Source organism: Canis lupus, chromosome 36 (assembly GCF_048164855.1).
Source record: "Canis lupus baileyi chromosome 36, mCanLup2.hap1, whole genome shotgun sequence".
Lineage (NCBI taxonomy): Eukaryota > Metazoa > Chordata > Mammalia > Carnivora > Canidae > Canis > Canis lupus.
In genome coordinates, this window is record NC_132873.1 from 14,378,544 (window position 1) to 14,393,397 (window position 14,854).

A 14,854-nucleotide genomic window follows, 5' to 3' on the forward strand; every position below is an offset into this window, starting at 1 on the left:
AATTTAATACTTTCATATGCTGTCTTTTTTTTTTTTTAGAAAAAAATGCAGCCCTGCCCAAACCGAAGTTTTCATCTCTATCCTACTTTATGGTAACTATGTGTAATTCTGTAAGTTTAGTGTACCAAAAAAACCAAAAAGGTCAGATAATTAAACTTTACAAATGTTATTTAACAATTTTACCTTAATTTTTATTTTACAATTAACATTAGAAAACTGATGTAACATGTAACAAAACATTTCTTAAAGGCAACTGTACTCTGATTTTACTGTAATTATAACCAAGTATATAGTAAATGGCATTTTAATTTTTTTTTCTTTTAAAGATTTTATTTATTTGCCACATAGAGCCAGAAAGCACAAGTAAGGGGGGAATGGCAGAGGAAGAGGGAGAAGCAAGCTGCCCACTGAGCAGGAAGGCCAACCTGGGGCTCAATCCTAGGACCCCAGAATCATGATCTGGGCTGAAGACAGACACTTAATTGACTCAGCCACCCCAGCACCCCATTTTTTTTTCATTTTAAGACTACAAGTATGTAGTCCTCAATCTTGTTAAAGTATGCATATATTTTGTTAAATTATGCATATATTTTAAGATTAAGTATCACCTGTTGCATTACTCATTTCCAATGTCAAAAATCAACAGATGAAATATACCAAAACCAAGGAAAAACATAAATATTTCAAACAGGACCAAAAAAAGTGAATCCAGTCTGGAATAAATGAGGGTCAGGACCACCAACAGGCCAAAGTAGAACTGCAGTAAGAAAGTGAAATCACATCCTGCAGCAAGGTCTTTAAGTTGCCACAACAAAGGCTTGGTTAGTTTCTTACTATAAGGAAATCTCCCTTAAGCAGTCAGCTATTAGAATGAAAATGATCAGGACACAGTCAAACCTGAACTTAAAAGTTTTCATTCCATAAAGAACCTTCATCAGCAAGTGCCTGCTAAACACTTGCCTATATTATATGATGGGATACAAAGATTGAGGAGACATAGCTCCACTACCAAAGAACTTGGTCCGCTAAGGTGAAAGACACACATATAATTAAGTTGCATGACAGGGCACCTGTGTGGCTCAGCTGAGTGTCTGCCTTCAGCTCAAGTCGTGATCCCAGGGTCCTGGAATAGGGCCCCACATCGGGCTCCCTGCTCAGTGGGGAATCTGCTTCTCCCTCTCCCTCTGCCCCTGTTCATGTTCTTTCTCTCTCTCTCAAATGAATAAACTAAAAAATCTCTTGAAAAAAAGTTGTATGACAGATGCAAAGGTATTATTGCTACTGCCACCAATACCTGCTTAATATTCATTTGTCCCTTTCTATGTGCCATACATTGTTCTAAGTACTTGACAATTACTCAAGGCTATAATATACAACTGTGTGCAGCAAATATTATCCCATTTGCAATGGTTAATTTTATCTGTCAACTTGGAGACTGGTTGGTTAGTCAAAACTGTGAAGGGTTTTTGATTAACATATAATTAACATAGACAATCTGTTGGCTTTAATTAAGTAGATCACTTTCCATAAAGTGGGTATGCCTCATATCTTAGAATATTTTTGTCAAAATAACAGGTATAATGAGACTAACTGGTTGCTCCTATTACTAGACAAAGTCGAGGGGTAAGGGAGAAAGGATGACTCAGGAATTCAAATTCCCAGCTGTACAAATTACCTGGAAGTTTCTATGTCTTCCCTGAAAGAAATCATCATCCCCTATAGCCACAGAGCTGAAAATCAAACTAAGACTTTCATCCTGTAGGTGGCTAATTACAACACACACTGAATCACTAATCTTGCAGTATGACTGCTGTGAAAATGAGGACGCTGATTAGTAAGGAATGGAATCCTGAAAAGTAGAGGGGACATACGGAAAGATCCTGATGAAGCTGGGGACACTAAACCCCAAAATTCTGCTGAGTCTTCTTTTGCCTTTCTTTGCACCCTGTCAGAGGAGATTAACCCTAATTTGTCTGAGAAATCCAAAATGGCCTGAGTTTGCTACCTTGCAAGACACTGCTTATTCTACTCAGGACCCACTCCCACTACCCTCTTTGTTTCTAGAACTATAACAGACTGGGACTCAAGTCCCAGCAAGCCCTGAAAGGTAAGATATAGTGTGACCCACGAGAAGGTACACTACATTCCAAAAGAACCACATGATTTTTCCAATGTATATAGACAGAAACCCAGGGAATAGGTATGTAGATATATATCAGAGGTATAGAAGAAGAGTGGAAAGAACATAAAGTAGGACCCAGCTGAATTTATTGATATGAGCCCACTAAGTAGAGATTCTCGATTGAGTAACATAGTTTGAGAGGTAAAAAGGGGCCCTAACAGTCTCATTGGTTGACTGGTTGGCTGAAACATGGACCAAAAGTGGACTATACTGAAAGAAGTTGAAAGGCCAGAGCTGTCCTGGTATACTATGAAGGAAGGGATCCAAAGAATTAGGGAGATTAAATGTTAAGCAAGGTTTTACCAAGTAAGACCTACCCACTCACACCAGGAGGATCTGGAGCATATACCTTTCATGACCATGAGAAATAAATTTGTGAGGGCAGCCCCAGCATCCTTGTAGAGCTTTGTGGTCACTCCTCTCTGTAGGTCAGAAATTACAGTGGGAACTGCTGCCATTGAATTGGGAAACCTAAATGCAATGGAGACCATTAGATCCCAGGGTGGCCGGGGCAAAATGCTGGCATTTAATCATGCCAATGACAAGGTGGGCATGGATACTATAATAGACAGTAGAGTCAAAGCAACAATCAGAATAGTCTGGCTTGTAGTGACCTATGGCACTGATCATGGTATTCCCAGAAGTGAAGTCGATGGGCAGTCTACTAAATTCTTAACTAGATTTGTATAAGAACTCTAGATCAAGTGGACAGGAGTCTAACTTAAATCAAAAACAGTCATGGCCTCTCAATTAATTCTAAGACTTGAGCCATTTACAGACCCAGAATTTCTTGAATGGAGCAGGGAGTCTGGGTCCCCTTGAGGAAGAACCTTGCTACACTGCCAAAAACTTACTATTAATCTTTCTACCAGCCTTCCCCAAAGGGACCTATAGCCTTTTACAGGGTAACTGTGTATTGAGAAAAAGGTAACAGGCAAACCTTTGGGGAATTATTGGACTTTGGTCTAATTCCAGGAGACCCAAAATCTTATTATAATCTATTAGTTAGAACAGGGGCTTATAGAGGTCAGGTGATCAACAGAGTTTTGGCTCAGATCCATTGGATAGTGGGTTCAGTGGTTATTCTGTGGTTACTCCTCAGTTATAAAATATATAATTGGAATCAACATTCTCAGCAAATGTCTGAGTCCCTACATTAGTTCCCTGACCTATGGAGTGAGAGCTATTATGGTAGCTCTGGCCTCCAGAACTGTGAGAAAATAAATTTCTATTGTTCTAAGCAATTCAGCTTGTAGCATTTTGTTATGGCAGCCTGGAGAAACTAACACAACCATATTAACAAGATTTTATCCTCAGGGTAACAGGAGCTCTGAAAGGGTTTTAGGCAGGGGAATACCCCATGGGCTCAAATTAACATTTAACAAAGAATAATGACCAGAGTGTGCAAAAGGAATTAGAGGTAGGAAAAAACTAAGGGTAAAAAATTATTTGAGGGCAACCCAGGTGGCTCAGCGGTTTAGCACTGCCTTCAGCCCAGAGTGTAATCCTGGAGACCTGGGATCGAGTCCCACATCGGGCTCCCTGCATGGAGCCTGCTTCTTCCTCTGCCTGTGTCTCTGCCTCTCCCTCTCTCTCCCTGTGTGTCTCTCATGAATAAATAATAAAATCTTTTTTAAAAAAATTATTTGCAAGGCTATAGCCACAATCTTGATAAAAGATGACTGAGCTCTAAACCCCTAACAGTTTGGCGGGGGAGGGAAGCGGGGGGAGTGAATGAAGCTAAGAGGAAGATTTGCATGGTAACAAAAATAATTTGAGAGATGCAAAAAGCGTCCTCCTTTTGGTAACTTCTGCCCACCTTCCACTCCCAAATCACTGTATAAATCCACACACCATTGTTTAGTGTTTTCTGCTTCAACAAATAATTTAAAATTTCCATATTGATAAATTTATGAAAGAATATGAATAAGATGCAATTTGCTCAAGTACAGTGTCCTATAACTTGGGGATGATCTGCATTTTGTAGAATAAAATTTCTTATAGTGATAATATATTAGTAATCTATCCTAGCCACCTTGTCTAATAAATATTAATGTTCCTGTGGTTTTTCGCTAGCATCTATGATACACTATCTTTTACTCTAGTTATTTATGAACCTCTCCATCTATTTTATTATTCGACTGTAAAGTCCTTTAATGCAAAGCTGCATCTCCCTAGCTTCTGTCCCCGCCATGTCTCACACATGAAACCCAAAATAAAAATTGGCTTAACATCGGTCCTGTATTACAACTATTTTATAGTTATGACCTTTAAAAACTGTAAAACTATCAATAAAATGCATTTACCTGTATAGCCCATAAATTTTCCAGGGATTTCTTGATTACAGCAACGACTACAAAAAATCTGCCCACATAGGCGGCAATGATGTCTGCGTCTGAAGGTTGTAAATTTCTCACTGCAGTCATAGCACTCTTTACATTGGCTGTCTGGCATCCAGTATTGCTTTAGGTCGCTATCCTGTAACAGTAACAATTATGTGAAATTGAAAATATGAAAAGATTCAAGGACGAATGTAATGCTAATCAATATCCTACACAGGATTTTTCTGCAGAAATTGACAAACTATTTTGAGAATTCATATGGCATGGAAAAGGCTAAAATGACCTTTAAGGCAGCCTTAAACAAGAACAAAGTCGAAAGACATATTATTGGCCATTAAGACTTACTCTAAAACTAGAAAATTTGAAAATTCGTTCAGGGATAGAAAAAAATAGAATTCTAGAACAGAAAAGAAAGCCCTGACACACCCTCACACATGTATATGGACTTATGACAAGATTTATAATGCAATCAGTGAAGAATGGTCTTTAAAAAAAAATATGGCACTAGGTGCAATTAAACATGCATGAAGAAAAACTAAAGCTTGGCCCCAAAGCTTCACATGAATAATAAAGTTTCTTGAAAAAACCATGAAAGACTATTTACTGACTCTGGGCTAAATATATACTTCCTAACCAGAAAAGCACTAACTTAAAACAAAAAGCACTAAAAAGAAAAAAAAAAAAAAAAACAAAAAAAACAAAAAGCACTAACTATAAAGGGGGGGAAAAACTGGTAAATTAAAATTAAGAATTTATATGTAAAACTACGAGTTCATACCTGGAGGAAGTACTAACTAAACATTCTTTTGAGTCGAGTAGCACTATGCCATTTTTAGTAAGTATAGTACAAGCCCCATATAAGTGTTTAATAAATAATCTTCTAAAGCCCCTAGAGAGTACCTGGCTTTTCCCTTCCATGATTTCTTTGAGGCGTTTTAATACTGTGCTGAGGCTTCGAAGCTGAACAGCTGTACGAGGGTCATGACCTCCAAAGGTAGGTTCTGCTTTCCTTCTTGTGTCTGAGCCACATTTACCAAAAAAAAAAAAAACAAAACCAAACAAAAAGCAACCTGGTTATTCGTTCTAATACCTGTACAAAATAAAATAAGGTATATATGTGATGCACAGTGCCTTTATGTTCTCCCAGCCAGTGACATGGATTGATAGTTAAAACCAGTCTTTATAAAGGTACAAGGCTGTTGCAAGTCCATGTAAAACACTGCTTCACAAGCAAGAGTTATCTAAGAGAAGCACTAAGATCACTGACGGTTTTGAGGCCTCAGACAGACACACTACTTAAATGGCCCCAAAATTCATTAATGATTTATTAGGCTCTTTAGTCCTAAGCCATAACAAATACCTGCTAGAAATTTAGCAGAAGAAAAAGCAATCGCTGAGTTAACCTGGCTCAGTCTCTCCAGTCAAACAGTTCAGTTTAGCCTACAGACCGAGTTCCTAAAGCCTCATGAAGCAGATGATCAGAAAGGACTTTAATAACCATGTCCCCAAAGACTGACAGTGTTCAGAACATACAGGGTGGTAATTTACCCATAAAATTCCCTTCACAAGGTCTAAACTGATGAAAAATGCCAAAGCATTGCTAGAACTCCAATCCTACCCTTTTCTGCCACCTCCTCAACGCTGTATCTCCAAACTGGAAGGGATCACTTACACTTTTTTTTTTTTTTTTTTTACAACTTTTGGTTGGGTGAGACAGAAAGGATTACCAAAAAATAAGAGGTTCTGCTCTAAATCTAAATTGACAAAGAACTTCCCAAGACAACTGAGTAATACAAATAATTATCAAAAGTGCACCTATGTTGAAAAACTTTAAAAACTTTGTATTTCTATAAATAGTAATATGCTAATTTCAGCAGATACCTCATGTGTTATCACTAGAAAACAATGTGTAAGTATTAGAATGACCAAATTTTTCTTGAGTATCACAATATAAAGCAAGTGTCCATAATTTGTAAGTTAAAAAAAAAAAAAAAGGCAGATGAAGCTGTTAGATTGCAATGGCTGTGCTCCCATGCAGGGACAACAAATAATTATGAAGGCCCTTGAATTTAGCTCCTTAGAAGTAAAAGAATACGAACAGCATCACTCGCTAGAAGAGGAAGAGCAAGGCTATTCCTGGAACCAACAGAATCACAGGTCTCAGAAGAAAGCGAAAGAGTCCTGAGAGAAAATCTGGTCTAGCACTCTGCCCTAAATAACCTTAGGTGCTTCTCTTGTAAAATGGATATTACATAATTAAATGATTTTCCTAAAGTCACAGTGCTAGTAAATTGTGGAATTATAGCCTTTTAGTAGAAAAAGGAACTTGATTGGTCAGTATCAGGCTTCTAAAGCTTAACTGCCTCTAGCAGCTAAGGCTGAAGGAGCAGTGGGGATTGCAGCAAACTAGACATTACAAGCTCCACCTAGTGATATTTAAATTTAAGTTTATCCAAACACTAAGGCAAGGTGTGACAGGCTGTCAGTTTGTAATCCCTAATAGAGTCTAGTCCTTCTCCATAAACAAAGAAATTCTATGCTTAATTCAGCATAGGTCAGGTTCACATGCAAAGGCGTTTACTGAGCTTAAAGGTTAAAGTAGGGATGGTCTCTTCCTTCCAACCATTTGGAGTAAAGGAAGAGCTTCTTTCTCCCTCTCCCTCCCTTCCCACCTTCTAATTCTTCCTTCCAACTGGCTGTTGTAACCCAGGCTGAGGCTCATTGCCCTAGGAAACAGGCAGAGGTGATGTAGCCAGCTCTGCTCCAGTCCTCAGGAGGTTCTGAACCAAGTCTCGGCTATTAGATACCCTTCTGCCAACACCCATTACCTGTGCCTGCCTACTTTTCACTCGAGGATCTCTCTCATGGGGAAGAATGGCCAGACAAGACAGGTCTGGAGTTCAGGGACACCTGACTTCCAATGCTGCACCTCTTTCTCTATTATGCCACCTCTCACTGCCTTTCTTCTATCACCTTGAGCAGGGCAAACCACTGTGCTGAGTTTAATACTCTAATAGAAATAAAACATAAAACAACTCACTTTGCCTTGTCTCTCAATTCAGGTACTGATCCCCGCCCTATACTCATCAGAAGAACATGAAAATGAAGGAGATGACTATAGTACACCAGGACAGAGAACAAACAGGCAAGAGCTCAGCTTATCCAGCCACAATGACAGTCTATACCCCAACAAGGACAGACGGCCAAGAGCAAGTGGCAGCCCACTAACGGAGTTGAGAGTTCCGCAGCCAGAGGCATGCACACCACATGACACTAGCCATCCCAAGAACAGATGCAGAATTCATTCACAAAGTTTTAACTAACCTGTGTTCTCCTGGGGATGTGGCAAACTGTTCTCTTCTGAAACCCAAGCAAGTAATTATCAAAAAACAGTCAAGAGATCTGTGCTTGGCCTAAATTAAAATTTAATAAAATGCTTAAGAATTTTTTTTTTTTTAGGTACCAACGAATTCTTTCACTACCAAGGTAACAGTTTCATTAATTCTGAAGAGCACCTGACTATTCCAAACAGCAGAAAAGTAAAGTTAATAAACAACCTGGGAAACACTGTGACTGGAAAAAATCTAACACGAGAGAGAAATGAAACAAGAAATACTGTCTCACCTAATACGGCTGACGATCGTCGCTGGAGTTCCTCATTAAGCTGCTTTTTATAAGGTGTAGGTGACCTCACAGACTGTGTTCTTGAAGGGAGCTGAGGGCTGGTCCAACTTCCACTTAGACACTGCTGCTCTCCCTGGCCCCCTTCTGCTCGCTCTGTAGCAATGGAAAGCTTGGCATTATTTGAAAAAAGTAAGACTCAAAGTATAGCAAAGAGAAGGAATAGATGAAATTCTTCAGAAAATAATGTATATATGTATTTACTCGTGTAATTAAAAATTACATTAAAAAAAAAAAAAGAAATCCAAAGAAAATGGCACAATTATAGGCCGGTATTACATCCTTGGTATATGTGATCCTCAGTTTTTTTACTTTTCATTAGAAATATCTTGAGCATATTAAAGGAAATAGATTGCAAGCTTTACATGACTGCAGAGATTTTTTTTTTATCTGTTTTGTTTTTGAGATAGATCCCATGCACTATTAAAACCATGTAATAGTGGGTAGTAGTATGTGCTCAATGAACATTTGGTGAATAAAAAGATTACTTTCTAATAATGACTAAACATAATGTGGCTCTAATGTGACTAAATATAATGTGTTCAATGAGATCATAGAACAGAAAAATGAATTTAGGTAGAAACTGAAGAAGTATAAATAAAACACGTACTTTAATAACAGTGTGTCAAAGATAGTTCATTAATTATAGTAAGTATACTACAGTAATGTAAGCTGATAATAATAGGGAAAACTGGGTATAGGAGTATATGAGAACTCTCTTCTATCTTCCCAATTTTTCTGTAAATCTAAAAGTAAACAATAAGATTTTTTAAAAAGTCATCATCTTAAAAATGGACTAATAGGAGATTTTACACGGCTTTAAATATGACTACTACTAAAAGTCCGTTACTACTATTAAAATTTCTCCTGAATAACCCTCAAATTCCTTACAACAAGAGGGATTATTTTCTAATGCATGTCAAATAATACAGCCCAAATAAAAAGTAAATATACAGGCCATATTTCTTTTTAAATTTTTTCCAGGTAAAAAATGTATTACTTAAAAAGAGCTCACTTAAAAAGTACCTTTCCACTTCCAGTTATGGAATGAACAAGTCATGGGGATGAAAGGCACAACACAGGCAACATAGTCAGTGGTACTGTAATAGTGCTGCATGGTGGCAGATGGGAGCTACCCCTGTGGGGAACACAGCATAATGGAAAGACTTGTCCAATCACTATGCTGTACACCCGAAACTAAAGTAACACTGTGTCAGCTATACTTCAATGAAAAAAAGGAAAATAAGATTCCAATTAAAAAATATTCTGTAAAATAATTGGTGTGTTCTCCACAAAAATGCCAGTCTCACAAAAGACAAAGAATGAGAGACTAAAGATGGATGAAAACTAAATGTAATATGTGACCTTGGACTGGATCCTGGAAGGGAAGTTTTCTTTTGAGGACAAGCATTTGTTTGGAACACAGACTGTTGATTAAATAAAAGTACTGCATTGGGATCCCTGGGTGGTGCAGCGGTTTAGCACCTGCCTTTGGCCCAGGGCGCGATCCTGGAGACCCGGGATCGAATCCTACGTCGGGCTCCCGGTGCATGGAGCCTGCTTCTCCCTCTGCCTGTGTCTCTGTCTCTCTCTCTCTCTCTCTCTCTCTCTGTGTGACTATCATAAATAAATAAATAAATAAAATTGAAAAAAAAAAAAGTACTGCATTGATATTAAATTTCCTGAAATAAATAAACAGTATCTTTAAGCTAAAAGCATCTTTTCTCTTGGTATTACTACATTTACACCTTAATCTAATGGGTTTAAGTCAACAGGCATGCTGACAGTTTCAATTTTGGAAAAATAAGAACATTTCCTCCCATATGCTGATTCTTCTAGTTTTATGGGTTTAATTAAAATCTTTTGGCCATTGGGGGATCCCTGGGTGGCTCAGCGGTTTAGCGCCACCTTTTCGGCTCAGATCTTCCACATGATCCTGGAAACCAGGGGTGGAGTCCCCTGTCGCGCTCCCAGCATGGAGCCTGCTTCTCCCTCTGCCTGTGTCTCTGCGTCTCTGCGTCTCTGCGTCTCTGCCTCTCTCTCTCTCTCTCTCTCTCATGAATAAGTAAATCTTTAAAAAAAAAAAAAACTTTTGGCTATTAACCCCTACAAGAACAAAGTCCATTCTGTGAACTTAAGAGAGTTGAAACATTAAGGAAGGGGGGCTGGGAGAGGAAAAAATGCTAACCTCAAAGAGATGCCTCTTTTTAACATTAGTTTTCAATTCAGATCTTCAGTTACCAATAATTAGTAAGATTACAGGGAAAATTCTAGCTTTCTCCTCTTGAGCAGTAAACCCCAGTAGCCCATGACCAAAGCTGTCTCCTTGTTGACAGTCCACATTCTTGCCAAGACACAGCCTGAAAGCTGAACAAGGGAATTTCAGAGACTCACACCTGCAGGTTCTCTGACCCCGTCTGAGAACACGGCCTACCTTTGTTAAGGCCTACCTTTGTTAAACCGAAAGAGGTTGACGAAAGAACTATACGCTGACTTGAAAGGAGGTTCGTCCTGGTCAGGAGTCAAAGGTTTGAAGTGTGTGAGGTGAGAAGGACTAGTAGGAGACCGCGGCAGATCATTAGCAGTGTCCAATGTTGGGGAAGTCTTATCATCTGTGGCCATCTCATGAGTCTAAAAAACAAAAAACGGGGGGGTCCTACGTGAGCTCAAAGGTTGATTCCAAACAGCATCCCTAAATGTCTGGAAAATCTGACTCTGAAAATTCAGACCTCCGAAAACCAAAGAGTGAATCGATCTGATTTAGCACACATCGCAAACTGAGGATTAAAAACATTGCAGTCTAGATCGTAAGGGTCTCAATCGCCTGAAACTATGATCACACAGCTAATCTAACTCTCACCATTGCGATTCAATCTACAGAAAATATCTAGATCATTAACAGTTTGGAGGCACAGTATAAATGTGAGCAGGAAAAAAAAAAAAGCATTTTGACATAACATATCTTTTTCCTTTTAAGATTCGTTTTGGAAAGACAGCTACTCAATAGCTCTTTAAAATTATAGGGAAGGGACGTCTGGATGGCTCAGCGGTTGAGTGCCTGCCCTTGGCCCAAGGCCTGATCCAGGGATCCTGGGATCAAGTCCCTCATCGGGCTCCCTGCAGGGAGCCTGCTTCTCCTTCTGCCTATGTCTCCGCCTTCTCTCTGAGTCTCTCATGAATAAATAAAATCTTAAAAATAAATAAAAGTAAAGTATTAGGAGAAAACTGGTTTTATATATGCATGTTAATTCCTCAAAATTTTTTGAACTTATTTCTATTTTTTTCTTTTACACAAAATGTAAGGCAGGGGCACCTGGGCAGCTCAGTCAGTTGTGTCCAACTCTTCTTGATTAAATGGTCTCAGGGTTGTGAGATCAAGTCCCGTGTGGGGCTCCACACTGAACGTGGAACCTGCTTGGGATTCTCTCTCCCTCCCTCTGCCCTACTCAAGCTCTTTCTCTCCCCTTACCCCCCAAAACTAAAACATAACAGGGCCTGGGTGGCTCAGTCAGTTAAGCGTCTGACTCTTGATTTCAGCTCGGGTCATGATCTCAGGGTCATGAGATAAGACCAGGAGCCCAGCATCTGGGCTCAAGCTCAGCAGGGAGTCTGCTTGAGATTCTCTCTAAAATAAATAAATCTTTTTAAAAAATTTTTTAAAAACAAAAAAAGGTAAAACATAAATATTTCCAAGGAAAGAAAAGTCATCCCTTAATGACACTTCTGTATAAACTCGAGCTATGTCTTATCACGTCAAGGACTAAATCAACAAGCTGTTCCTATCATCTCTTCTTCTAAGCACATGAACCAGGCTTTTCTCCTTTTAAGAGTAAACTCACAAAGACATTAAAATGAAGATCTTAAAGGGTTTTTTTCTAAATACCTAAAATTCCTCACCAGAGGGAGGTTACAGGAAAATACCAGTATCTGTTTCCTGCCATATTAAGATCTCAAATAAATGAGAACCATAAACCACGCATAACTAGTCATCACAGTGCTATAGTTTGTCATCTAATTTACATGTTACAAAGGGGACATCATATTCGCAAAATGTTTTTCACTTTCAAAATCATATCTACAAAAAAAAACCAAAACAAAACAAAATCATATCTACCACCCCGTTTTACTTTTACAAAAATCCTGGAGGTCACACAGAGCTAGACTTATTAATACATTTTACCTTTGAGCCAACCAATGTACACAGAACCTAAAACAATAGTCTGGAGGGTCACACATTCAGTGGTAGAACTGTAATTAGACCCCAAAGTTTCATCCTGAAATTCCTCTTTAGATCAAACTGATTTTTGTAGCTCTTCATAGACTTCCAATTCTAGCCTATCTGAATTCTAACTACTCAAGACACAGCCTGATTAATAATTGATTAATTAAACACAGCAGAAATGAAACCATGGACCTGAACATGATTTGGCAATAATGTTTATTGGTTGGAGGAGGGGGAGGAAAGGAGGAAGAAAAAGAGGAAGGAGTGTTGAGGAAGAGCAGAGAGGGAAGGAAGTAAGGAAGGGGTTGGAGGGGAAGGAGGAGGAAAGGGGGAGAGGGAGGGGAAGGAGGAGGAAAGGGGGAGAGGGAGGGGAAGGAGGAAGAAAGGGGGAAAGGGAGGGGAAGGAGGAGGAAAGGGGGAGAGGGAGGGGAAGGAGGAGGAAAGGGGGAGAGGGAGGGAGAGAGAGATGGAGATCTCTAATATCACCCTGTATGGGGGAGAGTAGTCAACAATCCATATTCCAGCATAAAGGATTTTGAAGCAAGCTGCTGACTAAGTGTAGACTCACAAGGGGGTGGGAGGGGAGGAAAAAAAGGGGAAGAAAAAAAAAAAAGAGCACTAATAAAAAAGGATTATGTGCTTACAATAACCCTCAGGCCTGGGAAAACAGTCTACATTTTACTTTGACACAAGTAACATCAGAAGCAGAGTTAGCAATGTGCATAAAGAACCTCAGCATAACTTCTTGGGGTCACCCACAAACAAAACCAATTAATAAGCTTTAGAGATGTACTAAAAATTACCATGACAACACTCAGCAAGTGTAATCTCTGAAACATAAATGTAGTCACAGAGTTCACCTTAAAAATTCCATACTGACACTGGGGTCTTGAAAAAACTGCTTTACAACTCTCATTCTCTGGCAGCTTAATAACTATCTGTGATGTACACCAGGACTCTTTGCTAGCTGATAAGCAATTAATTAGAAATAGGAACCTACTCTCCCACATGCCAGTTCCTTTGCCTCTTTTCATTTGGTGGCCACTGGTATATACGGACCCATCACATACTATCTCCTTGATTGAGCCAACATGAAGGCTAATCAGGTGTTAAGCAGAGAAAATAAGCCTGATCTAGCCAATTTCAAAACATAGCAGATGAAAAAAAAAAAAAAAAAACTATCAATTGAATCATTTCTGAATACGGTTTTTAAAACTACTTAAAAACATATCCAAAACAATGCAGGTCAGCTGAAGACCAGAAATGTCAGTTTCCATCAACAAAGATTTTTTTTGTTCGATTTTTCATCAACATGCCAACAGATACACTAAAGCAAGACCACGCGTGATCCGTATTACTCCTCCCAGAAAGAGGAAAAAGGAGAGCACAGAGGGGAAGAAAAAGGGAATGTAGTCTTGCTCCACAGAAGAGACTTAACCTGCCCCAATCTGAGTCAGAAACCCAAACCCGGGCAGCGGTTTGATGCCGCCTTAGGCCGGGGGCGTGACCCCGGGGTCCCAAGTTCGAGTCCCGCGTGGGGCTCCCTGCAGGGAGCCTGCTTCTCCCTCGGCCTGTGTCTCTCTGCCCCTCTCTCTCCCTCTCTGTGTCTCTCATGAATAAATAAGTAAATTTTTTTTTTAAAAAAACCCAACCAAAACAGAGAACAATCAATAACAAAAAAAAAAAAAAACAAGGTCATTTTTTAATCCTGACGGAGTTGAGGGTTTTGAAGCAGCAGGAAAGCAGATTTAAGTAAGTGAGGAATAAGAGGGCGCAGTACCCCGAGGCCAACTACCCCTACCCTCAGTAGGGCCCTTATTTTAAGGCCGAGGACGGGCTGATCCCATGCGTGCTGATTTAACACGGAGAGGCCCGCACGCTTCGGATAAACATAAACAACCCGCTTCATACGGAATCACACACTTGCCACAGCTCTTGGCCCTCCTGAAACTAACAACCCCCGTGTGGGATAGGAGGCTCTCGATCCCCCTAAGGACACCATCGCATCCCACCCTCCCCTCTTCCTCGGGCACGTCCCCAACACGGGAAAGAATACCCAGTGGGAAACCAAGCCTCCTCCTCAGCCGCAGGGAGAAACAGAAGGACGTCGAGGGGCAGAAGCGGGGCAGAAGCGGGGCAGAAGCGGGGCAGAAGCGGGGCAGAAGCGGTCCATCCTCTAAGGAGGCGGGGGCTCCTCTGCAAAGCCCACTGCCGGCGTCGTGCTCTGCAAGCAGCTCGGGAACTTTCCTCTCCGTCCACGGAGGCACCGCGGACGCACAGACCACGAGCTGAGCCATCAGAGGGGGGACCACCTGGACCGGGCACCCCCCTAACCAGCTCGGGGACACGGGACGGAGCGGGGGGGGCTCGGGAACTTCAAGCGTCTCCACGGAAACCTCTTGCAACACAGCAGCCGCCCCCCGCGCC

At 40.3% G+C, this 14,854-nt stretch overlaps 1 protein-coding gene across 5 annotated transcripts in view; it reads right to left on the reverse strand.

The window, feature by feature from the left end:
• Positions 1-14,854, reverse strand: part of PIKFYVE (phosphoinositide kinase, FYVE-type zinc finger containing) — an 83,343-nt gene that overhangs the window by 68,030 nt on the left and 459 nt on the right. For 4 of the 5 annotated variants that reach the window (XM_072813226.1, XM_072813228.1, XM_072813225.1 and 1 more), the window contains exons 2-6: positions 10,656-10,836; positions 8,149-8,301; positions 7,849-7,884; positions 5,425-5,543; positions 4,489-4,660 (exon numbers count right to left, since the gene is read on the reverse strand). In XM_072813226.1, coding sequence (XP_072669327.1) covers positions 4,489-4,660; positions 5,425-5,543; positions 7,849-7,884; positions 8,149-8,301; positions 10,656-10,827 — 652 coding nt within the window. In that variant the 5' untranslated portion in view covers positions 10,828-10,836. The remainder of the gene's footprint in view (positions 1-4,488; positions 4,661-5,424; positions 5,544-7,848; positions 7,885-8,148; positions 8,302-10,655; positions 10,837-14,854) is intronic. The other variant, XM_072813227.1, reaches the window with a different exon arrangement.